At 43.6% G+C, this 18,343-nt stretch overlaps 1 protein-coding gene across 1 annotated transcript; it reads left to right on the top strand.

Annotated features, from left to right (window-relative positions):
- Positions 1 to 624: 624 nt before the first annotated feature.
- LOC123114755 (PX domain-containing protein kinase-like protein) lies at positions 625 to 5,853 on the top strand. Its single transcript, XM_044536178.1, has 3 exons — positions 625 to 657; positions 2,697 to 4,404; positions 5,420 to 5,853. The coding sequence occupies exons 1-2, from the start codon at positions 625 to 627 to the stop codon at positions 3,222 to 3,224; spliced, it is 561 nt and encodes a 186-aa protein (XP_044392113.1). The 3' UTR covers positions 3,225 to 4,404; positions 5,420 to 5,853.
- The last annotated feature ends 12,490 nt before the right edge of the window (positions 5,854 to 18,343 follow it).

Genomic DNA, 18,343 nt, shown 5'->3' on the forward strand with positions numbered 1-18,343 from the left:
TGGTGATAATAAACTGTGTGGGATCTACTTGATTTTTCATTTTGATTTGAATCACATAACGGGGTCACAGCGGCAATGGACAGTGTTTGAATTGCTAGACCTTTTATCTACAGTGAACATGCAACTATATGTGTGTCGTAAAAAAATTGGAATTATTCAGGGTCCATTTGGAAATTTTATACATTAAATTGGTTTTCTAGCAATTTCAGGTGCACAATTCAAAATTAAAGCACATGCTCCAGTCCATAAAAATGGGTTGCAAAATAAAATGTTTGTCCTTGGTTGCAAGCTGAGGACACATGTAAGGAATGAGAATGAATGTCAAACACCTTGACATTGTCGCTCAGCCGCTAACATTGAGATACATGATTTTAAAATTCTAGTAAATCGAAAACTCGGCTGAAATTCATGAAACTTGACATGATATCATGGAAAGGCATCAACATGTCGTGTTAAAAGTATTTTCCAATTTGGGGCAGGTTTGGGTATAAGCTTCTCGCATACCGAAGCTTCTCTCACAACAAGCCAGATGGTTTTGGTAGGGAACGTGCCATGTTGAGGGACAAACGATATATATTGCCTCTTCTTACTTTCTAAACTTTTCTCGTGTCAACATAGAACAACATGAGTGTTGTGTCATTTTTGGGAGTTTTCGAGGTTCGCTTGGACATTTTTATACATTAATTGAGTTTTCTATGCATTCATGTGCATAATTAAAATTTGAACTATATGCACATGCTCGAGTGCATATAACGTGGTTCGGAATTGGAATGTGTGTCCTTGGTTACATGCTTATGTCCCATGCAAGAACTGAGAATGAATGTCAAACAACTTGCCACCGTCCCTCGGCCACTAACATTGAGATAGTACATGGTTTTTAAATTCTAGTAAATCGAAAACGCGTCTGAAATTTATGAACCTTGACACGCTAGCATGGAATGATATCAACATGCAGTCGTAAAAATATTGTCCCATTTGGGGCAGGTTGGGGTATATAAGCTTCTCACAAACCAGAGCTTCTCACAACAAGCCTCATGGTTACGGTAGGGAACATTTCACCTTTCTGGACGAAACGATATCCGTTGCCTCTTCTTGATATCAATTCTTTTTCTAGTGACAACATAGAATAACATGACTGTTGTGTAAATTTTGGAATTTATCGGGGTTCGTTTGAACATTTTTATGCATTAACTGACCTTTCAATGCATTTATGTGCGTAATTCAAATTTTAACTACATGCACATGCTCTAATGCATATAAATTGGTTGAAAATTCAAATTTGTCTCCTTGGTTGCATGCTTAGGTCCCATGAAAGAAATGAGAATGAATGTCAAACACCCTGCCACCGTCACTCGGCCACAAACATTGAGATACCTGATCTTTTAATTCTAGTAAATCCAAAACTCGTCTGTAATTCATGAAACATGGCATGTATCATTGAGCGACAAACATGCCGTCGTAAATTTTTTGTCCCATTTGGGGCAGGTTTGGGTATAAGCTTCTCACAAACCAGAGCTTCTCACAACAAGCCTGATGGTTTCGGTAAGGAACGTTTCACCTTTCTGGACGAAACAATAGTCGTTGCCTCTTCTTGATTTCAATTTTTTCTCTAGTGTCAACATAGAACAACATGAGTGTTGTGTTAAATTTTGGAATTTTTTGGGGTTCGTTAGCACATTATTTATTATGCATTAATTGAGTTTTCAATGCATTTATGTGCATAATTCAAATTTGAACTACATGCACATGCTCTAATGCATATAAATTGGATGAAAATTCAAATTTGTGTCTGGTTGCATGCTTACATCCCGTGTAAGAAATAGGAATGAATGTCAAACACCCTGCCATCGTCACTCGGCCGCAAACATTTATATATCTAGTTTTTAAATTCTAGTAAATCCAAAACTCGTCTAAAATTCATGAAACCTGGCATGCTATCATGGAATGGCACATGACATGGCGTGCTAAATTTTTTGTCCCTTTTGGGGCAGGTTTGGGTATAAACTTCTCACAAACCAGAGCTTCTCACAACAAGCTTGATGATTTTGGTAGGGAATGTGCCACCTTTGGGGACAAAACAATACCCGTTGCCTGTTATTGCTTTCAAATTTTTTCTAGTGTCAACATAGAACAACAGGAGTGTTGTGTTAAATTATGGAATTTTTTGGGGTTCATTTGGACATTTTTATATATTAACTGGGTTTTCTAGGCATTTTATGTGCATAATTCAAATTTGAACCACATGCACATGCTCTCACTACTGGAATCAGGGAATTTGCCGTCTGCCAATTCTTTGCCGTCAGCTAGCGGAATGACAAAGAAGGCCTTTGCCATCAGCTACCAAGAAGCTGACGACAAACAAATGACAGACGACAAAGAAGGTCTTTGCCATCTGCCATTTCTTTGTCGTCCGCTGGCTGACGGCAAAGAAGGAGGTGACACCCACTAACGAAAAAACTAACGACCACTTTCTTTACCGTCTGCTAGCGGATGACAAAGAGCCCGAAAGCAGACGACAAAGAAAATAACCTAACGTATCTAACGGCCGCCCCCGGCACACACCCAGCCATGACACACACAGCCTCGGGCCCCACCCACGATGCACACACGCCCAACCCACGCGCACACCCACCCACATTGGATCCAATCTCTCTCGTCTTCCTCGATCCCCTTTCTCCACCCCACGCCGCCGCTAGATTTCGGCGATCCCCGCCATTCCCCACCGTCCAGCTCTCCTCCCCGAGGTCACCTCTCCCTGCTCACCATCTCCACCGACCGGTTTCTCTCCTCGCCCAGGAGAGTCCCGCCTCCTCGCCGCCAAGGCCGCCGCCGCCCGCCGCCTCGAGCGGCGCCGCCTCCTCCTCGAGCACCGCGCCATAGACCTCGCCTCCCGCGCCCTCGCCGCCCGCGCTGACATCAATGCCACCCACGCGCGCCGCCTCGCCGTCGCCCGCGACATCAGCTCGACCAACGGCGAGATCGAGGACGCGCGGCAGAAGGCGGAGGAGTGGGACCGCTTCTATGAGTCCAAGAGGAAGGAGATGGAGGAGTTCCGACCGTCGTCTCCACAGCCTCCATCCACCCCGGCCGCAGCCACTTCTCAACCCCACGAGCAGCCTCCTGGCCTAGTTCCTCATCACCGTTCTCCTCCCGGTCCCTGTCCACCTCCGCCTCCACCTTGTGGTCCCAGAGGCGACGATTCCCCGTCGCCTCGGCCGCCGTAGAGCTCTGCGAGGCCGCCGCGGGTGGTGGAGACTCCGTCCGCGTCATCAAGACACCGCAGCCCAACTCAAGTGTTAGCCCCAACTTTGCTCAATTAACTACCTCTCTGGTTGTATATGAGTTGGAGAGTCGCGTAATTCTGTAATGTGGGATGTTGTCTTAGTTTCTGTGCAATGAGTAGACTAGATTAGGGGATAAACTGATGAATTGATGCTTGATTCTGATGGTCGTGGAGTGCTGCTTTGCAGGTTAAGTTTAGCGTGGAGGTGCCTCCCTTGATATGCCAGGAGTGCTACCAAACAACTCTTCTCGAGTACTCAAAGCGTTTTGAGGTACCATTTCTATGCTAAAACCTGTATCAAACGAAGAACATTGGAATTCGTGAGGACAAACATTATGCAAAGAGTTACAAAGCACATCCAGGAATGTGGGCTTATGCCAAAGCTTAACGAGTACACGTTCAGTAATCATGAACTGCAGATACAGAGTTCCGGGCGATGTCACAGCGGGAGCTCGTCAGGAAGTGCAGAGGCTCAAGGCCTCTGTGTCTCACCTGCAGACAGCCCTGCAGGAGCTGCAGAGCAGCGGGTTGCACTCGGAAGACGCCGGGATTGGGGCTGCGGAAGCTAGGAAGGCCGACCTCATGGATAAGAAGGCCAAGCTGGACGAGACCCTGGCTGCAGCCCGCCAGTTCAGAGCACTGCTTCGGCAGTAGCTCCAGAAAGCCTTCACGTCACAGGTTAGGGATCAAAAGGCAGCACAGAACTGACTAGTTATGTGGTACAAGCAAAACGACATTCATTAGCTAGCTCATCAATCGCTTCGGATTAAGGATGCAATGCAAGTGTGGCGGGCTAGTGGACAGTAACATAGTAGTACAAATGTAGTGTTACTTTTAGGCAAATGTTGAGCAAATTTTGAACTAATGGATGAGTTTCATGGGACGAAGCGGGCTGCCACTTGCACTCCTCCTACTGATGAAACGAACTTCAAATGACTCTACATGCAGATACATGCTTTTTATTTCAGTCTTGTTTAGAGGAGGCCCCGGTAGTGTCGAGCTGCTGTTGCTGCGGGCACAGCGACGTCGGCGTGGTCGGGATGGTCGCAGCCCTTCAAAATTCTCAACGGCGGCGTCTCGGCGCTGATGGCAGAGTCGACGGCGAGCATCGGCGGGTACAGGTTCAGATCATCCATAAATTGGTAGTTATTGGTCATATTTAGTTGCATTTTGGTCAGTCCGGTTGTGGCTATGGAGCACTTATTTTAGTCATGTGCTAGATCTGTCATGTAGGAGTATTTGGCAATGGATATTTGCTCATACAGAATTTTGATAATCAACTAGGAATTACAATTAGAATCAAAGCAATGCTACTTGTACTCCTTTCATGAAAAAAGGCTACTCGTAGGACCCTTGTAGGAGACCATCCTCAAGATCGACGAGAAGATGAGGTCTGGACCCTTGTAGGAGACCATCCTCAAGCAACGCTAGATGTAACTTGACTGCTTCAAACCCAATCCGTGCTTGCTCCTCTTAATCAACTAGATTATATTAATTAATACTAGCTAGTGAACTTCTTGGATTATGTTACCAATTTTGATGATGGGTGTCCAGCTATTATATTAGTAATTTGATTTTGGTAGTACCGTTGAATTTGGTTGCTGCTATTCATTTATGTATGTGAAGGAGTTTAATAATGTGCTCTTTTTTTGTTTGCAAAATGAAGGACGCTGCATCCAGGTAGTTGGAATAGTTAGTCCTTTCTATCAATGGTAGTAGCATTTTTCACTGTTGAGTGTGAGGGAATTTGATGATCATCTACTTTTGCCTATCATCTACTTCTGATGTTTTCCATGAAAGTGACACGTGATCTTCCTTTGTTTTTCTTTTAGCTGATAGTATGATAACTGCTTGCTTGGCAGAAGTTATGGTTGTGCTGTTTCTTAGGTAAATAAAGAAACTGAGATTTAGTTTGATTTAGAGCGCCTTTTGTTGTACCACAGTTCCTTCTCTTAGAGCTGTACTTGTACAGCAAGGTTTTGGATTGGGAGGGGAAAATGCTCTTCCTTCAGTCTCTGTTGAAGTCAAACCCATCCATGCAAAATATGTACTGTAGTACAATTAATGTAGATGAATATATATGCCTTGCAGTTTTATCGTGCATGCCATTCAAGTAACTTGCTCTTGTCCATGCAGATGGAGTAGGAGGACGAGCAACAACAGCAAATCAGCCTGATGATGACGGGGTGCGGAAGGCAATGGTGATCATGCTGATGGCATGAAGAAGGCGAATGACCACAACCTGGACCTTTTGGCATTTAGAGATGGCAAACACAGGCGGCGCGGAGACAACAACCTGGACCACCCACCCCCCTTGCCTTTTTAATTTTGGTTGTGGTGGTTGCATCACCGTCGCGGTCGCAAATCAGTATGTAGTGTGCTTGTGGAGTTGGGTCTGGACTGCAGTGTCCATCCAGTAGGTTAGGTGTTGTTGCTACTAGATCCCATGATGCTCACCTAAGTTTTGTGTTATGTGGAGGCCAACCTTTGTGATCTTATTTGTCGACACTTGTGTGATCTCGTCTTACTTTGTGATACAAGTTGTACAATATATATGTTTTTATGGATGATCTTGTGATGTTCTTTTTTTCCTGTGGTCTGTGTTAGATATTTGTGATATATGCATGGGCTATACATATGAATATGAATTGTTGAACATACTGTAAATCAATGACAGAGATGGCAAAGAAGGAGATTTGCCGTCCGTGCATCTGGACACTTTACCTACAGCCGCGGACGGCAAAGGCCTGCCGTGTAGTGACGTCCAACTGACATCATTCGGCGGACGGCAAAGACCGGACAAATTTTGCCGTCAGCGGCGGACGGCAAAGGCTGCCGTTAGCCACATAACGGACTAACGACGTAATTATTGCCGTCTGCTTTCTTTGCCTTCAATTGCTGATGGCAAAGGCCTCTTTGCCGTCAGCCGCCGAAAGCAGACGGCAAAGTAGCTCTTTGCCGATCCTTACTTTGTCGGAGCCTTTTGCTGTCCGCGGCAAACGGCAAAGACCTTTGCCGTCCGCCGTTCCTGCCTTTGCTGTCTGCCGTGGCAGATGGCAAAGTAGCTAATTCATGTAGTGTCTAGTGCATATAAATTGGTTAAAAAATCAAATATGTGTCCTTGGGTGCATGCTTAGGTCCCATGCAAGAAATGGGAATGAATTTCAAACACCGGGGCACTATTGACTGCCGGCAAAACATTGAGATACTTTGTTTTTATATTCTAGTAAATCCAAAACTCATCTGAAATTCATGAACCTTGGCATGCTATCATGGAAAGACACCCGACATGCTATCGTAATTTTCATGTCCATTTTGAGAGAAGGCACACTCGAATAACAATCAACAAAGTCATTTTGAAACAACTAGCTACCACTCTAACATCGCAAACATTTTGGATAGAACACCCGTATGTACACTGACAACTTCCCCAGTAAGCCAAGGGAAACTGTGCCGAGCAGGATTTGTGCAGCTCTTCATCGCAAACGTTTTAGATAGAACACCTGTATGCAAAGTGAGAGCTATGGTCTTTCGTAGTAAGCCAAGGGAAAATTCACTGCGCAGGATTTGTGCATCTCTTCAACGCAAACGGATCAGATTGAATAAGGTATGCAAAGCGAGACTTCGGCGCTAAGCCAAGAGAAAATTTGGCAAGCAGGATTTCTACCTCCCTTCAACGCAAACAGTTTTTTCGGATGACCCATATGCAACCACGTACAGACAATTTGGTAAGATTTGCATCTGTCATATTGGGTATATTGCCATTTGTCAAACTGGAAAGATTGACATTTGTTGATCTAGTAACATTGACATTTGTCAATCCTTGTAACACTACGATTTGTCAAAATATGCAGCTAAAAATAACTAGCAGTATCTAATTTTTGCAACTAAAATTCAGTAATTAAGCATAGATTTCATTCATAGATTAAGCAGTCGTGCTTAAATTATACAAAAAGTTTTGCTATATGCATATATATGGTTGCTCGTTCTTATTCGCCGCAGCGCGCTCTGCTCGCGTTCGTTGGCGCGCTCTGCTCGCATCTGTCGGCGCGCTCGGGTTGTGGACATCTTTTCCTTGCGTGTTCAACTGCTATATGCATATATGGTTGCTCGTCGTTGAGGCAACCGCGGAGCGCTCTGCTCGCATCCCTCCGCGCGAGCTCTGCCAGCAGTTGGGCCTGCGCACGATCACGTCGGGGGCCCCATATGCATGCGGTTACGCCGTGCGCGTTGCCACGCGATGCAATTATGTGCGGCATGATGGAGTTACGCACTGCGAATTAGAACTGCCATCAGGGCGTGCCGATCGATATTCTAGGTCGTCCGGCCTCCCCTTTAATTCCCGCGGCCATTATAACCTTAGTCTCTTCAACGTTTCAATTGCGCCCCACAACACAACAAGCACACTGATACGTCTTCGTCGTATCTATAATTTTTGATTGTTTTATGCCAATATTATTCAACTTTTACATACTTTTGGCAACTTTTTATATGATTTATTTGGACTAACTTACTTATCCAGTGCCCAGTGCCAGTTCCTGTTTGTTGCCTATTTTTGTATCGTAGAAAATCGATAACAAACGAAGTCCAAACGTGATGCAACTCCATCGAGAATTGTTTTGGAATATTTGTGACCTTTGGGAGTTGCAATCACCGCAAACGGAGGCCCACATGGATCACGATACACCAGGGCGCACCCAAGGCCCCTGGCGCATGGTGGTGGCTTGTCCTCACCTCGTACATCGGTTGGAGCTATACTTTGGGCGCAAGGAAGCTTATATCAGGAAAAAATCGTGTAAAAAGATCAACGCAATCGGAGTTATGGATCTCCGGGAATATAAGAAACGATTTTCGGCCAGATCTGGAGAGCGCGAAATAGAAGAGAACAGAGAGGGAGATCCAATCTCGGAGGTGCTCCTGCCCCTCCGCCACCATGGAGGCCATGGATCAGAGGGGGAACTCTCCTTCCATATAGGGGGGAGGCCAAGGAAGAAGAATAAGGAGGGGGGCTCTCTTGCCCTCTCTCCCGGTGGCGCCGAAATGCCGCCGGGGCTAGGATCATGACGGCGATCTTCATCAAGAATCTTGCTACCATCATCACCAACTCTCTCCCTGTCTATGCAGTAGTGTAACACCTCTTCTCCCCGCTGTAATCTCTACTTAAACATGGTGCTCAACTCCATATATTATTTCCCAATGATCTATGGTTATCCTATGATGTTTGAGTAGATCTGTTTTGTCCTATGGGTTAATCGTGATCTTGGTTGGTATGATTGTATATTTTATTTATGGTGTTGTCCTACGATGCCCTCCGTTCTCGCTCAAACATGAGGGGCCCCCGCTGTAGGGTGTTGCAATATGTTCATGTTGCTTATGGTGGGTTGCGAGAGTGACAGAAGCTTAAACCGGAGTAGGTGGGTCATGGCGTATGGGAGTAAAGAGGACTTGATACTTAATGCTATGGTTGGGTTTCACGACCTTAATGATCTTTAGTAGTCACGGATGCTTGCTAGAGTTCCAATCATAAGTGCATATGATCCAAGTAGAGAAAGTATGTTAGCTCATGCCTCTCCCTCATATAAAATTGCAAGAATGATTACCGATACTTGTTATCAATTACCTATGGACAAATGACATTCTCATTGACAGAAGCTACCTACTTTTAGTTCCTTGCATTTTATCCATAGTTTTATTCTCGCAAAGTACTCGTAGTTTTATTCTTGCAAAATAGTTTCATACTTGTTCTAGATAAAGCAAACGTCAAGTGTGCGTAGAGTTGTATCGGTAGTCGAGCTCCTCGTTGGGTTCGACAATCTTATTTATGAAAGAAGTCTACAAATGATCCCCTATACTTGTGGGTTATAAAGACCTTTTTCTGGCGCCGTTTCCGGGGAGTTATAGCATGGGGTGAATATTCTCGTGTGTGCTTATTTGCTTTATCACTAAGTAGTTTTTATTTTTTGTTCTAAGTTGTTCTCTATCTTTAGTTATGGATATGGAACACGAAACACAAAAAAAATTAGTGGTACTTGCTACTCATGGAGATGGGGAACCTCCTAAAACCCTCGATGATCGTTATGTGGAAGATATTATGCACTACTCTGATAATCCTGAGAAAACCCCATTCAACCTGATAATGGGAGTAACGTTGGATCAACTTGAATACTTTAGGGATTATCGCTTGACTTATAAAGGGAAATTTTTATGGGATCAAATTCATATGTTGCATTGGTATGCTAGACAATATGTTTGAGAGATGATTATACTTGTTGCTGTAGGATGAATGCTCCACATCTTCCCTTTTCATGCAAATTTAATGCTAATGAAACCTTAGCTTCTTATTCTAATGGTATATACGATTATTATGATGTGGAACAAATAGAAGAATTTGTTGCTTTTAAGGGTTCTTATGAAATTGAATCTTTGTTTAAAAACTTTGAAGATTTTGATGATTTAGTTTATAGACCTGAAATTTTTTCCATCCTTAAATATTGTTATGATAATTACAAATCCAATTCCGATATTGATGCATTTATTGAGAGGGTCTCCGATGTCCAAGAAGAGACTAATATTTTGCAGGAGTCTATGGAAGAAGGAATTGATGAAACTGTGAGCTCATTGGATGAAAAAGATGATGAGGAGAGTGAAGAACAAAAGGAGGAAGAGTGGATTAGCTACCCGTGCCCACCTTCTAATGAGAGTAACTCTTCAACTCATACATTGTTTAATGTCCCTTCGTTCTTACCGAAGGATGAATGCCATGATGCTTTCTATACTTGTGGCCAAGATGCCAATATGAATTATGCTATTGGAGATGAATTTGCTATTGTTCCTAATGTTAAACATGAAATTGTTGCTATTGCACCCACACATGATAGTCCTATTTTCTTTTTGAATTCTCCAACTACACTATATCGGAGGAGTTTGCACTTGTTAAGGATTATATTGATGGATTGCCTTTTACCGTTGCACATGATAATTTTGATGAATATAATATGCATGTGCTTGCCGCTCCTACTTTCAATTATTATGAGAGGGGAACTACATCTCTGCCTCTCTATGTTTCCAACACGATAAAATTGCAAGAAACTACTTATGATATGTACTAGCCTTTACTTGATGTGTATGAATTGTTCTTGTATGACATGGTGATGCATAGGAAGAGAGTTAGACTTCGTCATTGCTTGATATATGTTGCTTTGTGCTCACTACTAAATGCCAAATCATTGTTAATTACAATTGGCTTTGATATACCTTGGGATCATGGTGGATCCATTACTTGAGCACTTTATGCCTAGCTTAATGGCTTTAAAGAAAGCGCTGCCACGGAGACAACCCGAAAGTTTTAGAGATTCATTTATTTCTGTTGAGTGCTTTTATAAAGTTAAAAAAAAGAGGGGAACCCAAAACTTTTCAAAAAGGAAAGTGAAAGTGAGTGAGACAAGCATTGTTGAAGTGGGGGAGCTCCTTGAACTTTGTTCATGCTCACGAAAACTTTGTGAATCTTAATTACAGAAACTTTTCAACAAAACATAATTATCCCCTTGTACAATTCCATTGTATTATAAAAATTATGTGCCAAGATTTGCCTTTAGGATGGGTAGATTGCTTGTTGGTTTGTGCGGCACAAAAGAGAAACTTTGGCTGTAGTGCACAATTTTATATTTTTTACTGGAAAGTCAAATGGTTCTGAAACCTTTTGTACTGTCTTCCTATACAAAATTTTTATTTTTTCTAATTTTATCAGAATTTTTAGAGTTATGTAAGTATGCTGGATGTTTAAATCTTTACAGACTGTCCTGTTTTCATAGATTGCTGTTATAGCTTCGTTACTTGCGTATGTTTGAATTCTTGTTGAAGCCTCCTTGCTTGGGGCCATAGAATTGTGATAGAATACAGTGGGTGATGTTTTCTATAATTATACAATAATGTTGCAGCAGTACATGATGGGATTTCATTGCCATTTTCACTAACCCCGCCACTAAAAGTTCGTTTAAGTTTTGTGTGGATGAAGTGATCGAAGATTGAGGAGGTCTCGATATGAGGAGAAGGAGGAGAGGCAAGAGCTCAAGCTTGGGGATTCCCAAGGCACACGAAGTAAATATTCATGGAGACTCAAGCGTCTAAGCTTGGGGATGCCCCGGAAGGCATCCCATCTTTCTTCAACAAGTATCGATATGTTCTCGGATTCATTTCGTTCATATGATATGTGCAAATCTTGGAGCGTCTTTTGCATTTAGTTTTCACTTTGCTTTTATGCACCATACTGGTATGAGATAGTACATGGTTGATTTCTAGAATGCTCATTGCACTTCACTTATATCTTTTGAGTATGGCTTTATAGAATGCTTCATGTGCTTCACTTATATCATTTGAAGTGTGGATTGCTTGTTTCTCTTCACATAGAAAACCGATGTTCGTAGAATGCTCTTTTGCTTCACTTATATTTGTTAGAGCATGGTCTTTTGTAGAAAGAATTGGACTCCCATGCTTCACTTATATCTATTTAGAGAGACAAATGGAATTGGTCAATTGCATGGTTAGTCACAGAATCCTACATAAAACTTATGGATCACTGAATATGATATGTTTGATTCCTTGCAATAGTTTTGCGATATAGAGATGGAATATGTGGGAAATACTAGTAAATGGTTGTGGTTTGTAAGAATATTGGTGTTAAGGTTTGTGATTCCCGAAGGATGCATGTATAGTCTCTCGTTATGCTATGGAAGTTGGAGCGCAACGTATCCTTGATTGTCTTCCTTATGAGTGGCGGTCAGGGACGAGCGATGGTCTTTTCCTACCAATCTATCCCCCTAGGGGCATGCGTAGTAGTAATTTGCTTCGAGGGCTAATAAACTTTTTCAATAAGTATATGAGTTCTTTATGACTAATGTGAGTCCATGGATTATACCCACTCTTACCTTTCCGCAATTTGCTAGCATCTACGGTACCGTGCATTGCCCTTTCTCACCTCGAGAGTCGGTGCAAACTTTGTCGGTGCATCCAAACCCTGTGATATGATACGCTCTATCACACATAAGCCTTATTATATCTTCCTCAAAACAGCCACCATACCTACCTATTATGTCTTTTCCATGGCCATTCCGAGATATATTGCCATGAAACTTCCATCGCTTCCTGTTGATGACTTGAGCATTCATTGTCATATTGCTTTGCATGATCATATAGCTGACATAGTAGTTGTGGCTCAGCCACCGTGCATCATTTTTCATACATGTTACGTTGGATCATCTATCAAAGGCATTCATATAGAGTCATATTTTGTCATAGGTATCGAGTTGTAATTTTTATTTCTTTTGAGTTATAAGTAAATAGAAGTGTGATGATCATCATTTTTAGAGTAGTGCCCCAGTGAGAAAAGGATGATGGAGACTATGATTCCCCCACAAGTCGGGATGAGACTCCGGACAATGAGAGAAAGAAAAAAAGAGAAAAAGAAAAAAAAAGAAAAAAAGAAGAAGAAAAAGAAAGAAAAGAAAAAGGAAAAATAAATGAAGAGAGAAGGGGCGTTGTTAGTATCATTTACCCCACTTGTGCTTCAAAGTAGCACCATGTTTTTCATATGGAGAGTCTCATATGTTGTCCCTTTCATATACTAGTGGGAATATTTCATTATAGGATTAGATGCACACCCACTTGGTTTTCATATGGAGCTTTCATACACTTATAGCTCTTAGTGCATTCGTTGCATGGCAATCCCTACTCCTCACGTTGATATCAATTGATGGGCATCTCCATAGCATGTGGTTATCCGCGTCGATGTGGGACTTTCTTGCTTTTTTGTCTTCTTTATATTTACCCCTATCATCATACTCTATCCCACCCGTAGTGCTATATCCATGGCTTGCGCTCATGTATTGCGTGAGGGTTGAAAAAGCTGAAGCGTGTTAAAAAGTATGAACCAATTGCTTGGCTTGTCATCGGGGTTGTACATGATTTATACTTTGTGTTAAGAAGACAGAGCATGACAAGACTATATGATTTTGTAGGGATAGCTTTCTTTAGCGTTGATATTCTGAAAGACATGATTGTTTATTGGGATGCCTGAGTATTGATGTCTTTATGTCAAATTATAGACTATTGCTTTGAATCACTTATGTCTTAATATTCATGCCATGACTAGACATATGATCAAGTTTACGTTAGGTAGCATTCCACATCAAAAATTATCTTTTTTATCATTTACCTGCTCGAGGACAAGCAGGAATTAAGCTTGGGGATGCTGATACGTCTCCGCCGTATCTATAATTTTTGATTGTTTCATGCCAATATTATTCAACTTTTACATACTTTTGGCAACTTTTTATATGACTTATGGACTAACTTACTTATCCAGTGCCCAGTGCCAGTTCCTGTTTGTTGCCTGTTTTTGTATCGCAGAAAATCCATATCAAACGAAGTCCAAACGTGATGCAACTCCACGGAGAATTATTTTGGAATATTTGTGATTTTTGGGAGTTGGAATCACCGCAAATAGAGGCCCACTTGGACCAGGATACACCAGGGCGCGCCCAAGGCCCCTGGCGCGTGGTGGTGGGTTGTGCTCACCTCGTACGTTGGTTGGAGCTGTATTTCGGGTGCAAGGAAGCTTATTTCAGGAAAAAATCATGTAAAAAGAATAGTGCAATTAGAGTTACGGATCTCCGGGAATATAAGAAACGGTTTTGGGCCAGATCTGGAGAGCGCGAAACAGAAGAGAACAGAGAGGGAGATCCAATCTCAGAGGGGCTCATGCCCCTCCGCCACCATGGAGGCCATGGACCAGAGGGGGAACTCTCCTCCCATCTAGGGGGGAGGCCAAGGAAGAAGAAGAATAAGGAGGGGGGCTCTCTTGCCCTCTCTCCCGGTGGCGCCAGAACGCCGCCGGGGCTAGGATCATGACGACAATATTCATCAACAATCTTGCTACCGTCATCACCAACTCTCTCCCCCTCTATGCGGCAGTGTAACACCTCTTCTCCCCGCTGTAATCTCTACTTAAACATGGTGCTCAACTCCATATATTATTTCCCAATGATCTATGGTTATCCTATGATGTTTGAGTAGATCTGTTTTGTCCTATGGGTTAATCGTGATCTTGGTTGGTACGATTGTATATTTTATTTATGGTGTTGTCCTACAATGCCCTCCATTCTCGCGCAAACGTGAGGGGCCCCTGCTGTAGGGTGTTGCAATATGTTCATGGTTTGCTTATGGTGGATTGCGAGAGTGACAGAAGCTTAAACCCGAGTAGGTGGGTCATGGCGTATGGTAGTAAAGAGGACTTGATACTTAATGCTATGGTTGGGTTTCACGATCTTAATGATCTTTAGTAGTTGCGGATGCTTGCTAGAGTGCCAATCATAGTGGATATGATCCAAGTAGAGAAAGTATGTTAGCTCATGCCTCTCCCTCATATAAAATTGCAAGAATGATTACCGGTACTTGTTATCGATTGCCTAGGGACAAATGACTTTCTCATTGACAAAAGCTACCTACTTTTAGTTCCTTGCATTTTATCCGTAGTTTTATTCTCGCAAAGTACTCGTAGTTTTATTCTTGCAAAATGGTTTCATACTTGTTCTAGGTAAAGTAAACATCAAGTGTGCGTAGAGTTGTATCGTTGGTTGATAGAACTTGAGGGGATATTTGTTCTGCCTTTAGCTCGTCGTTGGGTTCGACACTCTTATTTATCAAAGAAGGCTACAAACGATCCCCTATACTTGTGGGTTATCACACACCCATGACGACACATAGATAGGGGATGTCTAGCGGCGCTCCAATTGAGTTCGGCAAGCATAAAGTGGAGACCCATGTGAGGGAGGCGGATCTCTCAGTGGTGTAAACTATTGACCCGGCCGTTGTGGATGACTACGTCAACACCATTGAGCAGTTTCTTACTGGAGACAAGTTTAAGGTGGTCTGCATTGACCTCCAGTACACCGCCGGTCATCCCGACATAGATCAGAAGGTTGTCGTTGCCCAGTTGTGAATGCGCCATCATGTCCTCTTCTACCACTATTGCATGGCCACAGAGCCCTGCGAGCATTTGAACAGGTTTGTCAACAGCACCGACTACAAGTTCGCCATGGTGGAAACCATTGACGATGTAAAAGCGCTCAGTGTGACGGGCTTGTCCTGCAAGAACCTTGTCGAAATCCGTGACCACTACAGGGTCTGGGGCAGCACGAAGAAGGACTCCTTGGTCGACCTCGCCTCAGCCATCATCGACCCCTACTACGAAAAGATGAAGTATGATGCCCAGAGAACAAGTCCCGTATCCTGGCACAGGGCCTGGATGCGGCGACTGGATGAACCTCACCTTAGGTTCGCGGCCAAGAGCGTGTACACATGCTACGAGATGCACAGGCGGATCATTGACATGAGGAAGTGCCTCTTTACCCAAATCGACGAGCCCGGATCGAGCCACAAGAAGAGCAAGTTTCACAAGCAGTAGATGATGATCAGATGATCGTTTATGCTAGTTAATCATGCATGTAATATATAGTTTACTTTATTGGTGTGTGGAAGTGTCATGTGTGTAGTAGCCACCTATGAAATTATGCATGTAATAGTTTACTTTGGTGTCTGCAAATGCCATGGTTGTAGTAGCCACCTATGTAACTGGATGTTTAATTTGGTTATGCAACCATGTCCTTATAAGTGTGTGTGTGTATATATGTTGTTGTTCTGTATGCAATCCCATCGCACAACACAAATGTCATATTAGCAGCAACCGTTTGTGTTATTATCGGTCTTCACACACATTTCTGATTACAGACCTGTTTGCCGCGTATCACACACATCTTGTTATATTGAACCATTTCGGTTCTCTTGTCTCAACACAAATAGTTCATCCGAGTGAACCGCATGCTGTATATCGCACACACCTTGATCTGGCTGACCATTTCTTTTGTGTTGCCTAATCACAAATAGTTCATCCGAGTGAACCGTATGCTGTGTATCGCACACGCCTTCATTTGGCTGCCCGTTTCTTTTGTTACTCCTCATCACAAATAGTTACCTGAACTGAACCATATGCCCTGCATTGGACACGCAACTAAAATCTGAACCATGTTTGATGCATCCGTCATCGCAAACTTTTTGCACATTTTTGACGGTTTTCTTACACCAACGTTTGCGATTATTGCATCGCACACAGTTTCTCGAAGGGTCTCTGATCGTAGTGTTGCGCTAGCAGCATCCTGCAGTAGTGATGAGATTATGCAACTCCTGAATACCGGAGGAATACCTTGTGTGCTATCAAACGTCACAACATAACTGAGTGATCATAAAGATGCTCTACAGGTATCTTCGAAGGTGTTTGTTGAGTTGGCATAGATCGAGATTAGAATTTGTCACTCCGAGTATCGGAGAGGTATCTCTGGGCCCTCTCGGTAATACACATAAGCTTGCAAGCAAATGACTAAGGAGTTGGTCACGAGGTGATGTATTACGGAACGAGTAAAGAGACTTGCCGGTAACGAGATTGGACTAGGTATGAAGATACCGACGATCGAATCTCGGGCAAGTAACATACCGATGGACAAAGGGAATTACGTATGTTGTCATAAAAGTTTGACCGACAAAGATCTTTGTCGGTGTCAAAACCGACGGATCTCGGGTAGGGGGTCCCGAACTGTGCGTCTAGGCGGATGGTAACAGGAGACAACGGACACGATGTTTTTACCCAGGTTCGGGCTCTCTCGATGGAGGTAAAACCCTACTCCTGCTTGATTAATATTGATGATATTGGTAGTACAAGAGTAGATCTACCACGAGATCGGAGTGGCTAAACCCTAGAAGCTAGCCTATGGTATGATTGTTGTTCGTCCTACGGACTAAAACTCTTCGGTCTATATAGACATCGGAGAGGGCTAGGGTTATACAGAGTCGGTTACAATGGGAGGAGATCTTCATATCATATCACCAAGCTTGCCTTCCATGCCAAGGAAAGTCCCATCCGGACACGTGATGGAGTCTTCAATCTTGTATCTTCATAGTCCGGGAGTCCGGCCAAAGGTCTTAGTCCGGCCATCCGGACACACCCTAATCCAGGACTCCCTCAGTAGCCCGTGAACCAGGCTTCAATGACGACGAGTCCGGCGCGCATATTGTCTTCGGCATTGCAAGGCGGGTTCCTCCTCCGAATATTCCATAGAAGATGTTGAACACCAGGGTAGTGTCCGGCTCTGTAAAATAAGTTCCACATTCCACCATAGAGAGAATAATATTTGCATCAATCGGATCTGCTGATGTATTCCGCGGCGTGACATCATGCCACGGCCAGGCTTTTATTCATTTTACCGTTCCACCTCAGCGCGTTTAGCGAGGCGGTTTCCTTGGCACGTCTTGTCAAAGCAGAGATCGTGTCCCCTTATTCCGGGATTCTCATCAATACGGGCGTGGGTAACCCAACCGTGACTTAGGTATGACTCCCTAATTGAAAGCGAGTCTCAAACGATTACGGGGAGGGCTCTTGGTATTCACCTCCTTTATAAAGGAACCAAGGCCCGGCTCCCTTCTTCTCAAACCAATCAAATCCGCCCCTTGCTTTGAGTTCCAACACCCAAAGCTCTAGTTTTAGTCTCTTCGGACCTTCGAAGATGTCCGGCTTCGACCTTCAAGGCTGGTGGATGCCTTCCTCCATTACGGAAGAAGACGTGCGAAAGCTAAGAGATGCCAGGTATCTAACCGGCAAAATCTCGCATAGACTGCCTACTCAAGGGCAAGTTGTTCCCGCTCCCCAGCCCGGTGAAAGCGTGGTGTTCGCATCTCACTTCCTTCGGGGGCTAGGCTTCCCGATCAATCCCTTTGTGAGGGGGCTTATGTTTTACTATGGGCTGGAGTTCCACGACCTAGCTCCGGAGTCCATCCTCCAGATCTCATCATTCATTGTCATGTGCGAGGCCTTCCTCCATATCACCCCTCACTTCAGATTGTGGCTAAAAACTTTCAAAGTGGAACCGAAAATGATCGAGGGGCAGCACGCTGAGTGGGGAGGGGCTATAATAAGCAAGATGGACGACGCTCCATGGCCCGAAGGCTCTTTTCAAG

The sequence above is a fragment of the Triticum aestivum genome, chromosome 5B, assembly GCF_018294505.1.
Source record: "Triticum aestivum cultivar Chinese Spring chromosome 5B, IWGSC CS RefSeq v2.1, whole genome shotgun sequence".
Classification (NCBI taxonomy): Eukaryota; Viridiplantae; Streptophyta; class Magnoliopsida; order Poales; family Poaceae; genus Triticum; species Triticum aestivum.

Bases quoted from the DNA above. Each gene is read 5' to 3' on its own strand.
- LOC123114755 (XM_044536178.1), top strand. From the start codon at position 625: ATGAGTGTTGTGTCATTTTTGGGAGTTTTCGAG. The intron at 658-2,696 runs GTTCGCTTGGAC...CGCCGCCGCTAG, and splicing joins CATTTTTGGGAGTTTTCGAG to ATTTCGGCGATCCCCGCCAT.